Source organism: Zonotrichia albicollis, chromosome 2, assembly GCF_047830755.1.
Source record: "Zonotrichia albicollis isolate bZonAlb1 chromosome 2, bZonAlb1.hap1, whole genome shotgun sequence".
Lineage (NCBI taxonomy): Eukaryota > Metazoa > Chordata > Aves > Passeriformes > Passerellidae > Zonotrichia > Zonotrichia albicollis.
The window spans coordinates 17,234,849-17,259,101 of record NC_133820.1 but is presented as its reverse complement, the minus strand read 5'-3'; the positions used below and the strand labels follow the sequence as shown (position 1 = coordinate 17,259,101).

Sequence of the window (24,253 nt, the reverse complement as noted above, 5' to 3'; positions counted from 1 at the left end):
AAACCACCTCTCTGCTCTGCAACATGACTGGTATATATTGCCCTCTTAGGGCACTTGCTTTGTGCCTCCAGTGGTGTTTCATTTTCAGGTTTGAAATTAAAACCATGAAGCAGTAATGCAGCTCAAGTTAGAGGAAAAATCTGGAATGAGGAAAAGGCACAGGGGAAAAAAAAATCAAAACAGTGTAAGAAAATAAAAAAAGCCAAAATTTGTTTAAAACTACCCTGTGTAGACCTTCATACATGTTTCTTCCATAGCATTTATGTTCCTGATACATGGTCACAGTTTGCTATCTACATTTCATGGAATGCAGGCAAGACCTCCATCCAAAATCTTCAGGTCCTTCAAAGTTCTTAATTTTGGAAAACATTAGCTCTATCATACCAGAACACACCCAAACCAATTTTCTCAGACGAGTCCCCAAACAAAACAGTCTGAAAACCACAAATCCAGGGAAAGTGTCAGCAGCTGAAGTTGTAAATCAAGCTCAGCCAGTCATTCATGCAAATTCTTCTACTGTGTACACAAGTTATCTTGGGTTTTTTACTATCTGAGCTACAAATGTGCCACAGGTAAAAATCTCACAACTCTAAAAGATGAGTTTATCTTTAAGGGAAACACAGTTTGACAGGAAAAAGGCACAGAAAAATGGTTAAAAGGTATGAAGGAACAAGGTTCTGCTGATCAGGAGAAGAGAATTTTTGAGACTCCACTGCTGAAAGGAGGATTTGACTTTCATGCATTCAGTTGTCCCCAAAATAAATAGAGCCTTGTATTATAACATGTAAAATCCTTAAATTATAACACTTAAATGCCTTAAAGTATAACATTTAAATTACTTGCACCTCAACTCCTCTGCTTTGTAGCAGGATACTTTTTTAGCAAGTAAAACTTTTATGGAAAAAATAAAACTTTGCAAAACTTTTACAAAGAAAACTTTGCAAAGCTTTTTACTTTGCAGGTAAAACTTTTATGGATTCTTCTTCTAATTAATATTCAAATGCTGAAACATCCACGCCAGGCATGTCCCACCCTCTGTGCCAACAAATGGTAACAGACTGATGAGTTAGACCACAGTAGGAGTTAAAACAAAAAAAAGTATAAAAAAGAGGAAGTATAACACACATTATCAAATGAATCAAAACCACCCAGCTCTCTCAGCCTGTCCTTGTAAGAGAGATGATCCAGTCCTCTAATCACCACACTGTGAAGTTGCCTTTAATTTTCAGAAATTAATGGCTGCATATGACAAGCCATGGAGCACTACAGAAGGGAAAAAAATTGTCCCCAGCTTCAAAGCCAAACTTTCCAAGTACTGAGGAGTACCTTGATTTACATCATTTAAAGCACATAAAGGAATTTAAAAAAATAAGGGAATATTTAAGAGCACATCTTACATCTCAAATATATACAAATACACAAAATCAAATATTTCCTTCCATCCCAATTGTTTTATTAGCAGCCTGTGAGGTTTATCCCAACTGTGGCATCAGTCAAAGGACAAATTTTTATAGCACAAAGATGTACATAAACCATGGGGATTACCAAGACTTAACTAGACACAATTTATTAGGAATTTTCAAGAAATCTTGTGGTAAGGCTCCAAATTGCTGATTTTTAGCAGAGAATGTGTACAGTTCACAAACTGAATTAGCCAGTAATTTGTGTAAAAAAAAAATACTGTATCACATAAACCAAATCCATTCTATTCCTTCCAACTTCTTTATATATATTAAACCCAATATTAATTAGAAGACATTAAGAGAATGAACTTTATTACCACTGTTAAAATTGCCCTGTCAAACAAGGTAATTGAGGTTTGGGGTGTTTTTTGCCAAATAATGGCAGCAATACTTTGCAATAGGAAAGCCTCTATGTCAGGCCATGAATTGCTCTATGTATCCATTGTATCACGAGCTGTTTGCATTAATATCCTACAGCTTGGAACTTCATCTCACACAGCCATCACTGCAGCTCCAGTGAACATCATTGCTGCACTGTATTCCTCTGGAGATGGCATAGAAATGTGTTTTTAAAGGCTGAATTTCTGTAATCAAACTGATTTGGAGTGGGAGAAAAAGAAACATTTCCCAGTTGCAACTTGTGCCTCTCGCTATGTGCCAGCTCTTTCACTTAATTGCATCTCCTTCCATTTGCTGCTGAATCAAAAAAAAAAAATACATTGTACTGGCTGCAGAAAAGTAAAAACACTAATTCAGTTTGAGAAATAGGAACTTGGGAAAAAGAAAAGGCATGTCCTGACAATTAGTGAACAGGAATAATTGCTGGCGTGGGCTGATAAACTGAACTGAAACTGCTATTGACTAACCCAATCTCTTTTTTCTCTGAGCTTTTAATAAGGCACACCAAGTATCTAAAGAGAATTCTGTACTTATAATATAGTGGTATTTTTGTGCAGTATTTGACAAGGCACTGAAAAGAAAAATCATTAGGATATTTGGGATATTGTGTATAAAATACTAGAGCAAATAAACCGGGGACAGGGATGCTGGACATATTATTGGTGATTTATGAACAGACCACTTCAAATTCTGAGGTTAGAAATAGACAACTACAAAACAGACAGTAAAAATATACACCAGATGACCTTGAGAAAAATGCACCATAATGGAAGAAGGATATTAAGCTATTAGAGAGCATCCAAAGGAGGGCTATGAGGATGGTGAAGGGTCTGGAGGGGGAAAGCCTTGAGAGGAGCATCCGAAGGGAATGAGGTTGTTCAGCCTGGGGGAGACTGAGGGGAGACCTCAGTGAGGGGCAGGCAGTGATCTCTGCTGTGTGGGGACAGTGACAGGACCCAAGGGAATGGCCTGAAATTGTGGTTCAGGTTGGATATAGGAAAAGGTTCTTCCCCCAGTGGTTGGGCACTGGAACAGGGCTTGTTTCTGCAGTGACACCCCTTTTTTACCTTTGACCAACTGCATACCCAGTTTCAGGATAAGCTGACTTCAGCACTGAGGACATTGTAAAGACTGGAGCAGAAAACAAATCCTCTCTTCTGCCAGAACAGACTACAATTTTTGTCACAGTGCTCTGGCAAAATTGGTACTCACTGAGAATTTGCTGATGGGCTGATCTAGCTGTAATATCATGACCAACTGAACAGAAAAGACTAGAACAGCCTGAGACTGCAGTGAATCTGTTCTCAAATAATTCCTTGATTTTTCTGAAAAGGCTTGCAATGCAAGTACAATCTGAATGATAATTAGGCCAAATTCAAGATTATCCAGTAATGCCTTGAAGATGCTTTTCCAAAGAAGTCTTGGAGCCACAGGAACACTTCAGAGCAAATACCACAATGTCACTGATTTTTCTTTGCACCTGGACAGACTGATTAGCATGCATTACTAACTGTTCAATGCAAGATACTCAGATGACATAAAATAAATCCCTTTATCAAAATTCCCCTCAGCCATTTTATTCAGCACTAAGAAACTCCTTGTTCTACATCATGACCATTTCCATAGGCTACTCAAACAAACAGCCTCTTGTGCCTGCAAGACACACACCCTCCTCAGCACTATCCCTGCATCACAACAGCTCTAGTTTGGGATTGAGATGACTGCAGGGTCAAAAGATTTGTGGTAGAGCTGCTCCGTTGACCTTTCTATGGGCAGGAGGCCATTGCTGCCATGAGGAGTGGTATTAAGTGATAGATCTGCAAGACACCCATTTAGAAAGGTTAAGGCCAATGAAAGACAAGAAAACAACTTGTTTATGCTGCTGTTTTCCCCTTCATTCTTCCCACTAAAGGACAAACATAAAAATAGCAGAACAAGGTGGTGCTGGGGGGGTCTCTGCCTGCCTTCCACCCAAGAAACCCATTCTTTACTGTCAAGCAATGACTTCAGATGCTGTTTTCAGATGGAGAAGTAGGTTCACTGCAGATTTCAGATTCATCATCTTCATGCTGCTTCCTACTACACTTGGATGTAATTTGACAAAAACACCATACTGTCACTGCAAACTCCTGCCAGCTGGAATCCTGCAGTGCTACACAAGGAGGTTTGCAAACACTGATAAGGAGAGGCAGACACAGACAGCAGCAATAGGTTCAACAGGCGTGGGAATTATCTCTTTTAGTTTTGTGAATGAAATGGTGGAGGAGGATCCCACAGCACATTCTTTTCCTCTGATTTTTGACTTTATTTTTAGTCCTGTTTTTCGTATTTTGGCTAGCCAGCTCTCTAACCACCAGTCCATTAGCAAAGTGTGGGCAAGCACACTTTGTACATCTGAGGTGGAGTTATCCTGCAAGGGAGATTTGTTTTATCCAGCACATTCTTTATGTGGACTCCTTAGGTAGACTATGAATGGATCCCACTCTCCTACCAAAGGTTTAGACATTAAATTGCATGAGAAGAGATACTTGAAGAAACAGAACAGGAAACAGCTCGCTGAAGGAGGTGCCACATTATGTGAAGATAAGACCAAGGCCACAAACAGGAAGAATGAAGCTGGTAGAGGGTGGGTGTCTCACCACTTCCTTCAAAACAAGCAGAAGTCTTAGAGAAGAGCATTCTAGAAAATGTTTCCTTCAGCAGACAGCAGGTGCAGGGCCTGGGGCGTGCTCCTGCCCTGGCACCTCATCTGTGCCAAAAAAGCTTTTCTGTGGGGCTGTGTTTAGGAACTGGCTCACAAAATAAGCCCTCATTTTCTCCTTTGCCACTTTTGCCAAGTCATTTATAACCTGGGTGGCTTCTCAGAGCAGTTTACCACATGGCCTGACAAAATGACTTTCCTTGGAGCACTGAAGTGGACACAAAACAGTGCAGGTGGAAGGAGCAGCTGGCAGCATTTCTCAGTCTGGCTTCTCTACTGAAACCAGCAGATTTCAGTACCCTAGAGGGCAGGTGACAATATAAAACTTCTCAAATTTAAACACTGCTTGCCATGGATTTGTTCGGTTGTTGTATGAATAGTCAGAGGCACAACGTTACCTCCATTAACTACAGTAAGTACAAAACAGCTGGGTTTTTTAAAAAAAACGTTATGTTCTCATTTTTGTTAAATGCTCAGAGTTGTGTTGGTGGTTTCTCACAGGTAGTGCAGTGCTCACCCATGTAAGATACACCCAGGGGCTGTATCCTGCCAGAAAAATGAGAGTAACCACAGTGAAGATGGATGGAAAAAGACTTTTCCTTCAGTGTAACCATGAGCAGTAGTACTCACCATCCAAAATAAAAGTAATAAAATAGACAGGTTTGTAAGGTACACAGATTGGTAAAATATTTTTTTTTCTACATTTAGGCGAGACTTTACTAAATACATGACCATAACGTCCAGTGAACAATTCTGCAAAACAGTATTAAATTTTGAGAATTCAGCCAACAATTTTTTTCTGCTGTTACTCATTTTCTTTTTTTTTCCCCTCAGAGAAGATGGAGACAAAATTGCCATGTATGAAGAAACATGGTAAATTTTAGGAAAAGAAAAATACCTAAATTACTTAGTGTTAAAAAAAAGGGGAGTATGAAAGATAACACTCTTGGCTTTATTGGCTAGCAATCTGCTAAATGAAGAAAGAGAAAAAATGTTGCTGTATTCTGATATTGTGGGACAGACCAACTTTGGATGTTTCCAATGAACACTGTTCTTGCAGACTTTCATGGATTCCTCCCTTCTGTTTATTAATGTCATTGATAGCTGTGCCATCCTTGCTGATCCTCTTCTGAGAGCTAAAACGTGAGTGAATCCCACAGCAGAGAGAAGGGGAAGAGCTGTGGCCAGATTGGGAGAGTTCTGCAGGTCAGAAAAAGCATTTACTGCTGGTTTTGGGAGTGACTGCACCCACAGATCAGAAAGCAGCCCTCCAGCTTTTGTTTTGCCACAGGGGAGAGACTTTCCATTTCCCAGCGTGTGCTCCAGCACCTCCTCAATCCCACACATGCAGCTGGGAAGAGGTGATTTGCATTCCCAAGACAGCAAAATTAAATCACCATGCAAGGATTTCTACTCAGCCCAAACTACTCCATATGCTTAAAATTTACAAAGAATGACAGAGGGTGAAGAGAAGTTTGTTTTGTTTTTAAATGAAGCACAGAAGAGGTTTTGGTATCTCAGTTCTCTCTCCTGCTCTGTGGATAATTGCTCCAGATGCTAAAGGAATGGAGCTGAGAGGTGTCATGGATGAATTAACATGAACAAATACGAGTCCTGAACAAAGGCTTGAAAAATTTCAGGTAGTTCAGCACAGCAATATTTTTTTAGCTATGATAAGTCACCCCACTGCTGCCAAGGCACAAGATGATGAACTAGCCTGGCTTCTCCTGGGGCTCATATTATCCATCAGCACAGACCTTCCTGGCATCTTTCAAACATTAGGCTCATCATATATATATTTTTTTTTCTCCTCTGTACATATTACTGTGCAGCTGAACACTCTAGTGCATATAGTAATTTCAGAGGAATGGACATTTTATGTCCCAAGACTAATGTCCAGCTCCTCACATTAACCTTGCCTCACCAGCTCCAGCCTGTTTTCCACACAACACGAGTAACTGAGGTGGAACTTCCATTGCATCCATTCAGCCTAAAAAAGCTAAAAATACCTGCCTGGTATGTGCTCAGTCAGCCATGGATAATGCTGTATCCCTTATCTAAAATGACTAAATTTGCTTTTCAAGGAAAAGTGACCATCATTTTTTGGATATAAACAGAAAAAGTGAACAGTAAAAGACAACAATTTACTTAAAAGAGTATTTTAGAGAGCTATCAGTAACTTTGTATGTCTCCTGTTCTTATCAAGTGTACCTTTTGCATATATATATTATTATTCATCTTATTATTTCAAACTATACTTTTGTTTTTAATACATTTCCATACATTTTAGCATGAAATTAACTTTAACTTGAAGCTTTTTTTTCTTTCCCCAGAAACCTGATCACTCTCCCTCTGTTATCTGTCCCTTTTTGTTTATGCACAAAAAAATATTTTCTCATCTGGGGATTTAATCTGGAGCAGAAATAAGACATCAAATACTCAAAAAATTTTAAAAAACAAACCTCTAAGACTTAAAGACAGAAAATAAGGCCATTCCTAATATAAAAATGCCTTAAGCAAGTAAACACTTGCTACTGAGTCTCTGAGTACATTATACTCCCCACACAAACAGTGCAAATCCACCTCTAGGCAAGGTTTTCCAGTCTTTTAATAAGATTTGCAATTTCTTGACAGCTCAATTTTTTTTCCAAAGACAGTGGGTGAATCAGGGTAAAGTATTTTTGCTTCCTCTCAAGTCAAATATTTGTATGTACTTGTAGGCACCAAATGGGATCCTCCTTCATCTTTTCCCTTTGCTGTGTTGAGACAGATGAAAAGATTACAATTCTGTCAGAAACTATTTATTAACTACACATCACTACACACACTCCAGTGTAACTATTGTGTCAAACACCAGCACATGCATCTGCATGGCTCAAACTTCCACAATTTACTATGAAAAAGTCAGCAAATTTTCAGAATCATCAATCACTGTAGATATTTACCACCATCTTTTTGAAAAATTTAAAATGCCAGCTGGTCAACTGGCCCCATACACACACTGCATATTAACTTGAAGCATATCTTAAAATGCTTTTTGCAGCTTTACAGCTGGGTTATACAATCAGCCTGTGTGGACATCCCTTAGCATAGCTGTATTTTCATGGCTGTATTTTCATGACAAAGGCTTATTTAACAAGCTGCCACCACTGAGTGGCCTTGCAGGAAGAGTCAGAAGCCCCACAGCCCCACAGAGCTGACCCTGGATGAGGATGGTCCAGCCAGTCCCACTCTCTGCTCATCAGAGGCTCTGCCCAGCCCTTCAGAGTCCACAGCACATCTGCACCCCCAGCTGCTCTTCTTTTGGGCAGGTTGAAATTATTCTAATTTTTCAAGCTGATTATTTTGCATTAGTAGCTGAAAAGATTCCATTTGGAGCTCAAAGAGAAAATTGAGGTCTCTGTTTATAGCTGTGCACAAACATAAACTCTTATTGTTAGGTAAAAGTGAGGCCCCAGCAGCTTCAGTTTTGTCTATCTCAAAGCAATGTTAGGAGCTGAAAGTGACACAGACACCCCTTCTTGTTGTGTGTTGTTATCTTTTGAGTAATAATCTACTTTCTTATCTATTGTATTTGTGGGGTGCCCTTTGGCAGGAAGGAATGATGAATCTGACTCCATGTTCTCAGAAGGCTAATTTATTCTTTTATTATACTATATTGAAGAATACTATACTAAACTATACTAAACAATACAAAAAGGATACTTACAGAAGGCTAAAAAGATAATAATGAAACCTCATGACTCTCTCCAGAGCTCTGACACAGCTTGGCACTGATTGGCCAATAAGTCAAAATAATTAACAGAAACCCAATGAAACAGTCACCTGTGGGTAAATAATTTCCAACCACATTCCAAAGCAGCAAAACAGAGGAGAAGCAAATCAGATAATTATTGTTTTCCCTTTTCTCTGAAGCTTCTCAGCTTCCCAGGAGAAAAATCCTGGGTGAAGGGATTTTTCAGAAAATATGATTGTACATTTATCCCCTCCCAGTCCTGTCCCACTCACCTTCCCTCCCAGTTTACCATGGAGGTGGAAAGTCCATCTCTACAATCTTCTGAGAGGTTCAAAGTTCTCTCAAGTGCATCTGGAGCTGGGTTCATGTGGAAAAGCACTTCTGGAAAGGTCTGGCAAAGCCTGTCCCCAGAAATCCACACTGCCAGGTTGGGGGAGCCACCTTCTTTTTTGGACTTTTTGGATTACAAGTCTTTGTCAGGGTCTCACCTTGTGCAAGGTATTCACCTGAGTTTTGCAGCTACTTGTGCTGACATTCACATAAGAAGCAAATGCTCTTTACACAGCTTTGAACAAGCCTTCCCAGAGAGGTTGCAATTTTTTTATGCCTTGCGTGGTTTTATTTTAATTCATTCACCCCTTACCTACCTTTATTAAAAGAACAGAGTTAGGGGGAAAAAGCATGCTTCCACAAGTTTCATTTGAAGTATGGTTCTAGAGCAATAATTGTTATTTCAGATATGCAATTTAGGACAATCTTTGGGTATTACAAAGACCAGATGCACTCTTTCATCTCTGTATTTATTTTTTGTTTTAGGTTTGGGCTTTTTCAGCCTTTGATCTGTAACAAAGATAAGGGCTACCCAGCAAGAACATTTCTTATTGTTACTCTGTAAAGACTTTTGATTGATTCATCCTTCTTCTGACTCATACTATTAACACAATAGCAGGGTTTGAAAAAGAAAGAGAGTCATCTTAAATAAGAGATGCACTTATCTTTCTACACAATCCTTAAGTCATTTGACTATACTTTTCAACAAAATAAAGAAAAAAAATCTTAAACTTTTTTGCCATGTAGATAGTTAGCAAAGATGACTGATACTGCTTTTGGTCTCAGCACATACTGGACAAGACAGTTCAAGACTATCCATAAATATCAAAGAAATTACCACCTGTGCTGACCAAAGTTGTTTTCCCATCTTTTCTACAATTAAGAAGGAGCTAAAAATGTAGACTGACTTACAGAAGAGAATTACTGAGAACTGGTCTGAGAACCATCAGTCCTTTTTAATACCTGGACAACTGTCTCCATTTTGCAGGAGGAAAAAAGTTAAAAGGAAAAGAAAATAATTGAGTAGATTTCAAGAGGACCTTTAATCCTGTATTGTAGAAACTATTTATGTCTCTACAGTTCAGGACAGACAATTTCATTCTCCAGATACAAATAATTAATGGCTTGTCTCAACTTATAGCCCTCTCTTCAGGTAAGCAGATATAAAACGAAGTCAGGAACTAAATACTCAAAACAGAGGCAGATTTTCTCAGATTCTATGAGTGTTAGGCAGACAAAACAAACAAACAAAACCACCTCAAACCATCACTGCTACTGAGACATAAGCAGAGATCAACATTTTCTGGTTTGCAGACAGTTTGAACTATTCCAGTGGCAACCAAATGTCCAGTGCCCAGGTAAAACTGGCTGGGATTTTCTCATGCCCCTTCCTTATACTTTCAAAATTCTTTCTTGGAAGCTCATGGAGGCCCCGAGAACTGAGCACACAGACTGACACACTGATTCCCAAAAGCTGCTTTTATGACAGGTGCAGTATATGAATCCTAAATTCCTCTGCCAACCAAAGTTTTCCTGTTGGTCAGAACGAGAAATGACCTTGTCCTTCTGGATCCTCTGTGGTTTGAGGAGGACTGTAACTTTCCACTTGTAGTTCTGCTCCCCTTACTTATTGCCACATTCTGCCTACCTAAAAGGTGGGGCAGGAAGGGCAAGATAAAATTATATTCAAAACTAACAGCTAAGAGGTTGTCTCTAAGGAAAACAAAACCACATACGATAAAAGTGAAGTTGAATGTCATGGTGATAAAAACTATGACAAATCTTAGTCAACACTGGAAACATTTAGAAACTTAGAAACTTTTTTTGTGTTTTGAAATAACTTATCTGACTCCAAATGGCAACTCCCCAAGTTAATGTACACCCTACTGCTCTTACTCTCTTAAATGCTGGACAGTCCTGAACCATTGCTGAACCATCTTGAACCAATTCTGAGCTTTTAGTATCACTTCCCGATACTGAAAGCTCAGAATACACAGCTGTGGAACAACTTAAGACTACTCTAACAATAATTCAGAACTACTTTCAGAACATTTAAAAGAGATAGTAAGATCATGCAAGTAGAAACTATTTAAACTCTTGACAAGGCAGAATTCAAAGCAGTGCTGAGGGTAGTTCACTCTGGCAAATCCAGGTGCACGTTTCCTCTATGACCTATTAGCTAATCTAGACTAATTACTTAAATGTATTTTAACCTGAAATGATGTAAAGAGTTCTAATATTTCTCACTTAGCTCTATTACTTCCATTATTATAACTGCTCTGATATATGGGCTAACTCTGTTTTGCTGTGTTTGCCTTATAGAAAGCATTTACAACACATTCCACAGAGGAAGTCCTTCCACATACCTACATTTTAAATATTTAAGCTTTTACTAGTGGAAGCCTGACACAATGCAACCAACTGATTGAAAAAAGACCTTAAAAATTCTCTTCTGAGCAGATTGCTATTGATAGTAATGTCACAGATTTCCACCAAAGATCAGGTCATGCAAACATGAGTGATGCTTTTTGGATAAGTCTGCAAAGAGCAGGTGAAACCATGCCAGGTTTTCTATTTGGATGCTGCTGTCCAAATGTGGATTCCTGAACTGTTGTGTCAGGATTTCAACCTCACAAGCACACAGGCACACATATCTACATACACCCTGCCTTGCTAACTCAATACAGATGAGCTCCAAAGGGAGCCTCACTCAACTGGTTCAGAAAACTAAAGTAAAAAAAAAGAGAATAGGAAATAAAAGCATGCCAGCCTTGCACCCATCCTCAAGAACAGATACAGGTTATTTTCATGGCTATATAAAAACAATATAAGAGAAAGACTCAGGTTTGTAATTCTCTTCATAAAAAAAAGTTACACTTTGGGGCACCTTGCCCCATCTGATGTTCTAGCAAAACAAGGGTTTAGGTAACGAAACCCTTTTTTTTTCCAACGAGCACAACTTCACTAAGGGCTGCCTACATAGGATTTCAAAGTGCAGCCAGCAGTGGCAGGAGTTTGGCTACTCCCCAAGTAAATTTCTTTTCCTCCCACTCCAGAAACTTCTTGTTACACTATTCACTGAGAAATACTACAGAGTGCGAGTGCAACAGCCTCCTGAACAAAACCCAGCTACACCAACAATAGGGGTTTTTTAACTCCAGCAGTATTTTATGCCATCATAGCCAAGGAACTAAAAACACTTTCCAGGAACCCATTTGCCAAGGTACACAACTCACCTGCCACAGAAAGGTTAAGCTACAGAAAAGTAAAGAAAACCTTTGACAGAGAATTAGAATGGAGAGACAGAATAGCTTAAGAGACTGGAGGTTTCTGGAATAAGTACTGCTGTGTTCTCTTCTGCTACACAGAAATTGAAGGGAGAAGCACAATTTCGAGATCATTTTGCTAGGAAAGGAAGGACAGGTGACCTGCAGTTCATGATCACATTTTTGGCCTGGAGCTCTACATACTCGTATTAGTCCACAATACTCGGATTACACACGTACATCACCCTTCACCACACATTAATTTTCAAGAGTCTTGGTTACATTATAACTGGATGGTGCTTTGGGGGTGTGACAGTGGCTTGTTGCAGACCTGATCTCACTTGCATCATTTATCAGAGTACAACATCTCTCCTGTCTAGTCAAATGAGCTACACCATTTGTAAGCACACGCCAAGATAACCAATGTCACACACAGCGTGCACTGGTAACGAGGTTCTTAGAGAGCTCCACACCGACATTCCTGTTTAAAGGCACAAAGATCTCCCGATGGGCAGGCCCCAAATCCGCCCTTTAGGACACAGACCCTCCACAGGAGCCAACAGTGCGATGTGCAAAGGTCCGCCCGATGTTTTCCCAGCACCGGCGAGATCCAAGCAAACAACTCCGAAGGCAGCACATGACAGGCACGAAGGCCAAGATCCAATTACACCTCCAGCCCCGGGCCATGTCAGGCAGCTCCTCTGGCCCTGCCTGCCACACGCATTAAGTGGCCCCTACACCCCACTACACCCTCCCCAGACTATCCGGGCTGGGGGATCACCCAGTCTCTGCCCCTGAGGGCCGGCGGGGTTTAGCTGGGTGCCAGCACAAGGACACCGCTGCCCCGGGTCCCCGGCACGGGACACGGCGATCACCCTGCCTTAAGGGGCGGCAGCCCCGGCTGGCTGCCCCTGCTGGCGGCAGCGGAGCCGCCCTCAGCCCGCAGGCAGCGAGCAAACCCACGGGCAGCACCCCCGGCTCGCCTCCCCTGGCACAGCCCGCCGTGCCACAGCCCCAGGAGGAGCTGCGTTAACGGGAGCGGCGCGGAGCCGGCGGGAGGCGCAGCCGCAGCGGCCGCGGGGTGCGCGGAGCCCCGGGACGGGCACTGCCGCCGGCAGCGGAGAGGGCGGGGAGGGCGCCCGTGCGGGCATCTCCCCGCCGTGCCCTTCTCTCACCCCGGCTTGGCAGGAGCCGCTTGGGCACCGGAGCTCGCCGGGCAGCGCTGCCGTCACACCGCCCGCCCGCAGGGAACAGCGGTGGAGGGAAAGGAGGAGGGAGAGGAGGAGGAAGAGGAGCAGGTCCGCGCCCGCTCACCTGCAGGGGGAAGGTGGCCGCCTTGTTGCCCACGTAGCCGCGGACGACGTGGCTCTGGATGGAAAGCACCCGGCACTCCGGCTCCATGGCTGCGCCGCGCGCGCCTGCCCGCGCCGGGCCGAGGTGGCGGCGCCGGGAGCAGGAGCGGGGGGCGGAGCGCGGACGGCGTGACGCGCTCGCCCTGCCCGCCTGTCACACACCCCCCGCCGCACGGAGGCGGGCACCGGCCGGCTCCCAATGGCCGCCTGCCGGCGAGCCCGCTGCCCGGGGCTGTGGAGGGGACACGGCTCCCTGCACACCCACCGGCGTCACGCGGTCACGCTCCCCGCGGCCGCCCCGCCCGGCCGAGCCAACGGCACCGAGAGCCGGGCCCGGCCCGATCCGCCCCGGGCTCGGACACGGCGGGAGCGGCGAGCGCCGCGCCCCGGCACTGCGGGCGGCGCGGCATGGGTCAGGCTGGAAGGGACCGCGCTGGGTCACCAGGTCCGGCCTCCTGCTCAGGCAGGGCCAGCCCGGAGCACTGGCACAGGGTTGTTACCGTGTGGCTCTGGAGTATGTCCAGTGAACATGAGCCTTCCATACTCTCTCTGTCTGTCCCAGTGCTCGGTCACTGCACAGTGAAGCTCTTCCTCATGCTCAGGTGGAACTTCTGACCATCAGTTTCTGCCCCTCACCTCCTGTACCCTTGCTGGACGTCACCAAGCACAGCCTGGTCCAGGCTCTGACCGCCCTGTTTTAGATAATTATATCCATTAATGAGGTCCCTCTCAGTCATTTCTTCTCGAACCTGAGCAGGCCTCAACCTTTCCTCATAAGAGAGATGCTCCAGTCCTGCACTTGTCCTCATTGCCCTCTACTAGAACTGCTCCAGGAGCTCCATGCCTCTTCTGTCCTGAGGAGCCCAGAACTGGACACATTAAAAGACCATTTTCTACCTGAAAAGAGACTTTAGTCAGGTGGTGGCCAGTCTCCCCAGGCCTACAGTGAGAGGACTAAAGGAAATGGCCTTAAGCCGAGGCAGAGGTGATTCAGATTTTTTTACAGTTTTAGGGTGCTCAAACATTGGAATAGGTTGCTCAGGGAAGTCGTGGAATTACCATTCCTGCAGGTATCTGGATCTGACACTGGGTGATGTGGTTTAAGAGTTACAGTGATACAGTGGGGTGGAGAAACCATGCTCCCCTGTGCCATGAACCACCCACAGTTGCCCACATCCCGCTGGGAAGCCAGGACTGGCACAAACATCCCACCTGTGTGACAGTTTCCCTTCCTTGAGTGTTCAGAAAGCCTTGTGGAGCCACAGATGCCACAGGCAGCCCCACAGGCAGCAGTGCCTGGAGGCTTGGCACACTGGCCCAAGCTGTGGGTGCCCTGACAGAGCACCACCCTTGCAGCTGGGTTCTGAAGTGACTGCAATTGTGTGTTATTGACCCAAAAGGAAAAAAAAAAACCTTCAGAGAGCTGCCAAGGAGTAAAAGAAGATGTATGCGTTGGCTGGAAAGTGCTACAATACATCAAGACTCTGCTGAGAGTCTTGGTAATGTGTTTGGGAATTTCATCTTCCTCTGGCCGTTTGTCGTTATTGACCATCACAGCTCCAATCACAGCTCACAACAAGAAATGGCACCTCATGCCTCTTGCTCTTCTTCGTGGATAGCTTTGAATTGACTCTTGGAATAGTGTGATTATTTCTTAAAAATATGAAAGAGTATTTTCCTCATCATAAGTAATCTGTTGGAAAATGACAGAACATACTGTTCTCTCTTCAGTTGTCACTTGCATTAAAAAACTTAGGGCTTATTCTAGACTGGCCTTACAACTGCTGCTTCAGCCCTTCAATACATAATTTTTTGAATTGCAGAAATCACTGCATCTCCACGGAGGGCCAGAGGAATGAATTATCTGCATCAGGTACGTTCCCGCTCCTCTAGCTTAGAGGACAGTTGTTGGAATACAGATTTTTTTTCCCCTTTTCTCTGGTTTTCATCCTTTGCTCAGCATTAGTGCTTATTGCACCACTTTGACCTTGTAAGCAAAGATACCAGCTCTATGCAGTATTGCTACTTTCTTCCTAATATTCTGAAATGTCCAACAAAATCCAGTTCCTAGCAAATTTTATGCTTTCCCCAGAGGAATATCTGAAGCCTCTCTTGATGGTTTTTAATTAAGGATTAAGGAGTAGAACTTGCATGCACAGGATGTGTGTGACTCAATATCCAGCCCTAACATTTTTCAAAGTATGGGGGATTCTATATCTCCATACCCTAAAAAAGTTGCCACAAGCAAAACAAAGGCTAGAAAAGAAATCCTTTCCAGAAAGCTGCTAATCTAAAGGTGAATACACAATTTCTGAGCAGTGGTTTTTTTTACAGACTTTGCTATATTTATTCTTTAAGAAGTCAGGCCTCTCCCTCATAAAAAGGACTGTATGTCTCAGAAAAAAGTGAAGCTAAGGTCCAATTTCATAGTGATTGTGCTTCCTACTGCGCTATCCTTCTCAAAAAAATAGCTCCCAGGTACTCCTCCAAATTGGGGGATTACTCAGACTGTTCAAGGAGTAAATAACTGTTTAATGGATGACAGAAAGATTCATTAAGAGAAAAAGAAAAAGGCAGGGCAGGTTAGATTAAAATGTCAGCTATGAGCAGCTGTTCTCAACTTCCTACAACAGCTGCTGCTGTAGAACTGCCTGGATGATACCTCCTCAAGCTCCTGGCCTCTCAGTGGACTGGGCATAGATTTATACAGTTTATTTTCTTTAAGGTAACCTGACCTCTCAAACCAGATCCCCTTGGTCAGAGCAGAACATTTGTTGGAAATAATGAAATTTGAGGAGAAGTTTATCAGAATTTGATCAAGGAAGAGTATAGTCAAAAAGACCACAGTTTATCAACAACTGGCAATCTTCCACAAATATTCCTCTTATGCTCTCCTTCTACAACTCACCTAAATGTTTCTCACATCTCCCTCACTCTCTGCTCAGCCTGGCAGTGCACCACAAACACACCCTGTGGCAGACCTGAGGCAAGAATACACATGAGAGTTGTCCAGCCAGCAGTTCTGGAAGATGGACATTTTTCCCTGCCCTCCTTGCTCCTGGGCAGACAGGACAAAATCCTTCTGGTCCAGTTTGCACAGGCTGCTGCCTTCCTGCATCTGTGTTGTTACCTTTGGAATTCCAGCTCACTATGCATGAAGAAATTGTGAGATTGCAGTGATTAACAAGCTTAACATGGGTCTACAATGTCACAATATTGCAATAAAGGTCATCACCTTTTGGTTGCATAAACAACAGCAGAGTCTGCCAGATATGAGAAACCATCCTGGACTCCTCCAGTCAAACTCAGCACTGGTTGGGTCTCTGGGGAAGTGGTGCCAAGTTTTGGGTGGTGTTTTATTCAAAATGGAACAATGGCACAGTGCAAGGGGCTGTGAGAAGGGTCTAAGTCTCAGGACACACAGCCAAGGAGGAAATGGTTTATTTAGCTTAATGAAAGCTCAGCTCTAATCACAGCCTGCAAATACATACAACACAGAGCTGGGAGGGAGCAGAAGGGAATAAACAAATTTCCATAATGGAGGCCTTGCTGCCATTATGAAAGGAATTATGAAACACACAGGAAGAGATTGCTTTAAAAGATTGAAGAGGTTTCATTTTCAGTTTGTTTGTTTTTCATAGCTACTGGAAGAAATATTTTATAAATATTGATAGCTATGTGTAAGTTTGTTTTGGAACAGTTGACTTTATCTGACAAGGTTTCCTGAAGCCCAGATTTTTGATATAAGCACAATGGGAAAGATATGGGAGTGCCAAGAATATGATACACTGAGCTTGATAGAAGATGCATAGAGAGAGGCCTTAAATCAGATTTTGTGCATTGTGTATGGATTCTATAAATCATCATAGATGTGACAGAAAATAAAATAATCATGGTTATGTGAAAACAGTATCAATACCAACTCCTTTCCTCAATAAGTCTTGAAGGTGGCAGAATTGAACCATCAGAGATTAATAATTAGAATCATATAATCTTTTAGGTTGGAAAAGACCATTAAGATCATATAGGCCACCACTAAATCATGTCCCTAAGCACCACATCATAGCTCTTAAATACCTCCAGGAATGGCAACTCAGCCACAAGCAGCCAGTTTCAGTGCTTAACAACCCTTCCAGTGAATAAATTTTTCATAATACGAGTCTAAACCTCCTCTGTTGCAACTTGATGCCTTTTCCTCTTGTCCTGTTGCTTGTTATTTGGGAGAAGAGACCAACCTCCCCTACAATTTTCGTTTAGGCAGTTGTAGAGAGTGATAAGGTCACTCCTGAGCTTCCTTTTCTTCAGGCCGACCACCCTCAGTTTCCCCAGCTGCTCCTCACAGGGCTCATGTTCCTGACCCTTTCCCAGCTCCAGTGAACAGTGTACCAGTCCAAGCCAGGTTTTTTCCAGAAGAATTCTGTGGGAAGTGGTGTCAAAGGCTTTGCTCATGTCTAGACAACATCTAATTGTGCATTCCTGAGTCAGTTTGATTTAAGATACTAATGTTTGCTTTTCAGCTGAATATTTGCTAAGACAGATTGTAAAGTACCAATTTATGATTGTAATAATTGCCATAAAGTATTAGCAACATTTGATGTAGGAGGGCACTATTATGCTTGTTTCATGCCAAATTTTCCCTTGGCCTCATTAAAGTGGTTAACTTTGTCAGGAATTGTCAATATTAAAGGAAAACACGATCAGAAGATCAAGTGGGCTGTGTATTCACTTACACTTTGGCTCAAACCTGTTCTCTGTCATTGACTTGCCAAAGCTCCATGTGGTCTGAGCATTCTTGCCTCCAAATATCAGGCCCAGTCCTGCAATCCTCACATCCACTGTTTTCCTGAGGTAAATGAAACTGCTGGTGGGATAGCACCCAAGGGCCTGGGTGTCCAGGTGTCACTGTCATATTTTCTGAAAAATCCCTTCCCCAGGATTTCTTCTCCTGGGAAGCTGAGAAGCCTCAGAAAACAATGTAAATAATAATTATCTGATTGCTTCTTCTGTGTTTGCTGCTTTGGAATGTGGTCTGAACATTGTTTACAAATAGGTGACTGTTTGATTTCATGTGAATTGTTTTGACTTCATGACCAACCACCATCAGCCATGTCAGACTCTGAGGAGTCAGTCATGAGTTTTTATTATTCATTCTTGTTAAGCCTTCTGTCTGTATCCTTCTCTTTCTTTAGTATGGTTTTGGTATAGCATTCTTTAATATAATATGATAAAATAATATATCAGCCTTCTGAGAACATGGAGCCAAATTCTCAACTCTCACCTTGTCCTGACAAGTTGCCACAGCTGAAGAGCACTGTCTAGCATGGCATTCTTGATCCTTATCTCCTTCAGAAACTGAAAATACATTTTTAAATAAAAACATGCAACATCCCTATGCTGGGCAATTCTAAGCTAAAGCACTCCTTACTCTGGTACAACTCCCCATAGCTATACACAAACTATTTTGGTGGGTGCTGATGTCTGCACATATTGGTTCCAGTGTCCATGAAATAAAATAGTCAAAGTTAATGAAAACCAAGAAGCCTCCTTTGCCTGGCTAAGGGAGCTAAGGTTTTTGGTATTAGCTTGCAATTTTATCCTGAATGCTCAGGCTTGCACCCTCAGGAGCCAGTTCTATTGCACTCAGTATCCACTACCTAACACTGGGGAAAGGAACTCATTGTCAGGAGTTTAATTCCAGTTGTCTCTTTTTGTCCTTGAATTATAATAACTATAATTCATATCATTTAAGGGGTAGCCAAGTAAGTGGAAATACCCCTTTGTCAACAAGTGTATTTCCAGCAGCAGAGCAGAACCCTGCTCTGGGATGCAAAGAAGTAGGAGATGCAAGCAGTTATGGGGTGACACAGTACACCATGTGTCAGGATACCGCTTTAGAGAAATGCCTACAAATGGTTTTGTTCTGCTTCATTTTTAAGGCAGTTTCAGGGGAAACATGAAGAAATTTATGATATTTCATTGCCTTTAATTCTTTGATTTCACAGACACTTCTATACCTGGTTTTTCCTATTTAACCTTGAAAATTGTTTGACTTAGGGTCAGAAATTCTGCACACACTGCATATTTGTTTTATGAGACCTGATAACAGCTGGAAAAGACCAAGGCCTTCCCTGGCAATGGGAATAAACCTCTCAGTCATGAACTGCATCTCTCAGCAGTTTGTCCTGTGTGTGTCTTGCATCACATGCTGTCGTCTTGCAGTCATGAGTCACTTGCTTCAGCTCCCACTGCTCAGGATATCAGCTTGGCAAAGCTGCACAGATTATTCCCTGGGGAAATGTGCACACAAAGCAGTGGGGAGCCAGGCCACTGCAGTGCTGGAAACAGAACAGATTTGCATTTGAGTTTTCAAGCTGCAGGGTGTACATGCTAAGTTGACTAATACCACATCTATTTCTAGTCCTGTTACCTGGGTAATGGTGATTTAATTTTGTTCTTTTCCGTCAGTGGTTACAAAGAGATTTTCTACTTTAAATTAACCTTTAAAAATCTGAATGAAATACAGTAAGTTGAGACATGAGCTACATAATTTTTACAGCTGTTGTAATTTCACTAATTAGCAAAATAGTAGTAATAGAGGACAGATTTCAGGAGTCTGAGAGAGGCTGGTTCTGTCCCAGGCTGGAAATTCCTTCTAATTTGCTCTTGGTTTTGTCTGTGTTATTAGGGGACAACCCTCCCTACTCTTGTCACTTTGACCACTGAATTAGTAGCAAAGTCTAACCTATGTAGTTCTGAAAGTTTCCTGGATTCTTCTCCTTGGAACAAAAATAAAATGGTAGAATTAAATCTGCAGACATTATTAGGATTTAATACCAAACTTTGAAACTTGCATTCTCAATTATTTTTCTCCAGGACAACTATCAACCTCTACAATTAAATAAGCTGATAAGAAGATACAAAAATTGCAGGAGATAAATGGGCAAAAACGAAGAGTTGTCATCTGGTTCTGGCAGATATTTGAGCTAACATTATCAGCAGCAGTGGCAGGTTCCTTGGGCAGATAACATCATTGTCCACAGCCAGTTAGAGATAATCAGCAAAAATGTGTGTGCAAGCCCTGAACATGCCAGTGGCCAACTGCAAATTCCTGTGCCTGGCATTACAATGCAACACAATACTTCCTACACTTGGCAAGCAACTCTGTACAGCTCGGGCTCTCAGTGGCCAATTTTGCAGCTTGGGAACAACAAAGCAATTCTTACCCTCTTGCCAGAACAGGTTCCCAAGCAGATTTCTAGGGGAGAAAGAGCTGGCACATTCTGTACTCTGATGGTCTGCTGGAAGGCAGTGCAAACCTTGTGAGTGATTCCTATCCTCCTTTTCAAAGGGGCTAATTAAAGAGTTGAAGGCTTTATTTTCAGAAATAAAATTATTCCATGACAATATTCTGCAAAGGCAAGTACACATTATTGGATTAGACAAGTGTTTACAGTTCAAGCCTTAATTTTATAGTAGATGTCTCCCAGATGTTTATCATAGTGGCAAAGCCTATAAAAACATGGGGCAGCACTTGATGGAGATCTGCTCCCTTAACTGAGACAGGAATTCATTTCCCTGAAGGGCCTAACCCTTGGCACTTCCAAGTTTTTTCACAGACTTGTCCCAATGAGGTAGGATTTAGTCAGGGACTCTCTCCCCATCCCCATTCCTTGCTAAAGAGCAAAATCTCCTTGTAGAGAGCTATTTTAGTATTGTATCCTCCTTTGAGTATGACCACTGAGAGGGTCCAGGCTGGAACCTCCCCAAATCTTCACTGACTGAAAGCATTCAACAGCAGAAGGGAACTCTAACGAATTACACAATCACAAATCTTATTGGACTAAGAGAAGTCTGGCTTTCTTGTCATTAAGATATTGAACAATTATTTCAACCTTTTCCTGTTCAGTTTAATTCTTTATCTCACTGACCTAGTATGCATGTTTTTGTGCTGCTCTGCCCACAGGAGAGCTGTGAGTTTGGAGAGTGAGCTATTCTGGGAATGAGGAATTGGCTGGATGGACACAGGAGTTGTGGGCAGTGGCTCCATGTCCAGCTGCAGGCTGGGATGAGGGGTGTCCCTCAGGGCTCTTGCATGGCTTCCCCATTGACACAGAGTGGATCCAGCTCACTCTCAGCACGTTTGCAGGGGATGGGGAACTGAGAGGGGCAGGTGACATTATGGAAGCATGGGACCATGCAGAGGGACCTGAGCAAGCTTGGGAACTGAAAGCACAAGAACCTCACAAGGTTCAACAAGGCCAAGGGCAAGGTGCTGCACCTGGGGCAGTCCCTGAGTCACAGAATCATCAATATTGGAAAAGACCAATAAGACCATCCAGTTCCATCATCATCCCAGCAGCACCATCACCATGCTGAAAGCACATCCCCAAGTGCCACATCCATCCAGATGGCCAGGCACAGGGGTTGGTGCTACAGGGGTGTGTGTGTGGGATGGGTGTGCTGGGCACAAGTGTGAGAGTGCACTGGGTGTGTGCAGAGCAGGAGTGTGAGCACAAGTGGGGTGTGCAAGCAGGGCACCATGGTGGGTACAAACAGGCAAGGCCCTATTGCAGACAGCTGAAACAGCACTGTAGTGGGAGTGTGCAGGGCACCACTGGGAGCTTGCAGGGCACTGCCCTGAGCTTTGGAGGTACTGGAATATCCAGAGCTGCAATTGGCAAGGCCACCTGAAAGCCTCTGGGGAAAGATTGAGGGACAAACCAAGGGAGAGGGTGTTACCGTGGTAGGCTGCTCTTGGCCGCCCAGCCAGGAGGTCAACACCAACAAATGATTGTTGAAGGAACCAAGGGACACCTCCAAACCAGCTGTCCTTGTCCCTGTGGGGGAACTCAGCTTGCCAGGTGCTCACTGGAACACCACACAGCTGGGCCCAGCAGCCCCAGGAGGTTCCCCAAACACCCGGACCACAACTCCTCGGTGCAGGGGCTCGGGGGCAGCTGGCAGAGGTGCCCTCTGGGATCTGGTGCTCGTTCCCAGAGGGGCTCTTGTGGCTGCTGTGGGATTGTCTGGGCACAGCGACCGCGCAGCCGCCGAGTTTCAGATCTCTGCTGCTCTGCCTGCGCCCGGCTGGCTCCGAGATGGGCCGGGCACAGCTGAGCCTGCCTGGAAAAGCAGCAGCTTTTATCCATGGGGCCATGGCAAAGCTGCTGTGCCAAAGGGATCCTTTCACCCCGTGTGCAAGAAGCCAATCCCCACACAGAGTTCAGCTATTTCCTTTATTGACAGTTCTGCACAGGAGGAGCTGCTGGGTGGCAAATCCACAGAGCCAGCACAGTAACTATCAAAACTTTTCACTATTTATACATTTTAGTGAACAAAGGCATTCATGTTCATTGTCTACCAGTTATATGGTTGTCTCACTGATTTCACATATTATTTCCTTTTAAAATTATTTCACTATTTTTATAGTACCATATCTAAATACTTAGATATTAAATTCATATATATGCAATATATAATGTTCTATATTATATATACATGATATATATTATGATATTCAAAATATATTTCATTATAAAAAATCTATGTAGAGATACTGTAAATATTAAATAATATGGAATACTTAATTTCTGTGTTATAATACTATTATGTTTTTGCTATTTATTAAATATTAATAATAGTTTCTGGTATTCTATTAGCTAATATTCTTTTAGCTAATATTATTAACTATATTTTATAATTAGTTAATATGAATATCTTAATATTTTTATATATTGAATATAAGATTCCTTTGCTTCTTAATTCTAACCAATCTTTCACTATGCTCAGTCTTTCTTTTCTTTTGAAGAGGGTCCCTTATGTGGTATTCACATTCTGTGAACAGAGAAAGACATAATTCTCTCTCCCAGGATTTTTCCTGGGGAAGGCAGTGAGAGCCTCAGAGAAGAAGAGAAAACAATTCTTATCTCTATTCATTGCTCCTGTTGTTTTGCACATGTGGAATGTGTTATGGAGATTGTTTACCCAAAGTAATTTGTTAACTGGATACCAGTGAAGGTTGTTTTGATTCCTTGGCCTATTGGGTCAAAGCTGACTGTGTTGACTGTCTGACAGTCACGGGTTTTTCTTTAGTATCTCTTTAGGGTAATATTCTGTAGTATAGTATAGTATCTTTTTAGTATATAATTTAGTATAGTGTTAGTGTAATATAGTACAGCTTAATAAAGCAATTCTTCAGCCTTCTGAATCATGGAGTCAGAGCACATAATTCCCTGGCTGGGGGATTGCCCGTTTCTACAATACGTTTTTCTCACTGGGTTTCTGGTGTCACTGGGCCAGGAGTTGGTGATCACTGTCTCCCCATGCCAGAAGTACCTTTTACCCAGCTGGAGCTGATTTCAGCACAGTTGCTGAGTTGGCTTGATGAGCGTTTTCCTTATCTGGGAAGTTGTGCCAAATGTCCTTGTGGCTGTCACTCTGCATCCTTGGTGTCCCCTCTGAGCAGGAGCTCCTTCTCCCCAGGCTTTGTGCCCCTGCCCTTGGCTCTGACATGGCTGGTGCCTCTCAAGCCCTAAGCCTCAGCCAGGCCATTCTCCCGACAAGGAGCCGATGTCCCTGAGCCCTGGACATCACAGGCAGCCCGTGTGGCACCGGGCAGGCTCTGGGCCTGCGGGGCCGGGTCTGGCACTGGCAGCTGGCACTGATTGTCCGGCTGTGCCCTCAGGCAGGGCCCACGGAGCAGCGCCCGCAGCGCCCGCCTGAGGCGGGACGGGCGTTTCTTGGGGAGAGCCGGCTGCTCCCTGAGGGCCTGGGCTCCCTGGGCCTGGGGAGCTGAGGGGCCTGGGGGGCTGCTGGGGCTGTGCAGGGCAGGGCCCTGGCTCTGTGCCCCTGCTGCCTTCACCTGCTCTGCCAAGGGAGCTGAGGGGTCTGGGGGGCTGGTGGAGCTGTGCAGGGCAGGGCCCTGGCTCTGTGCCTCTGCCGCTTTCACCTGCTCTGCCAAGGCAGGAGAGGCTGCTGCCTCTGCCCAGTCCTGGGGAGCAGTGTCA

At 43.4% G+C, this 24,253-nt stretch overlaps 1 protein-coding gene across 1 annotated transcript in view; it reads right to left on the bottom strand.

Annotated features, from left to right (window-relative positions):
- PDXK (pyridoxal kinase) overlaps positions 1–13,386 on the bottom strand; it is a 47,183-nt gene extending 33,797 nt beyond the window's left edge. Inside the window, exon 1 of the mRNA XM_005489001.4 lies at positions 13,210–13,386. Coding sequence (XP_005489058.2) covers positions 13,210–13,296 — 87 coding nt within the window. The 5' untranslated portion in view covers positions 13,297–13,386. The remainder of the gene's footprint in view (positions 1–13,209) is intronic.
- Between the last annotated feature and the right edge of the window lie 10,867 nt (positions 13,387–24,253).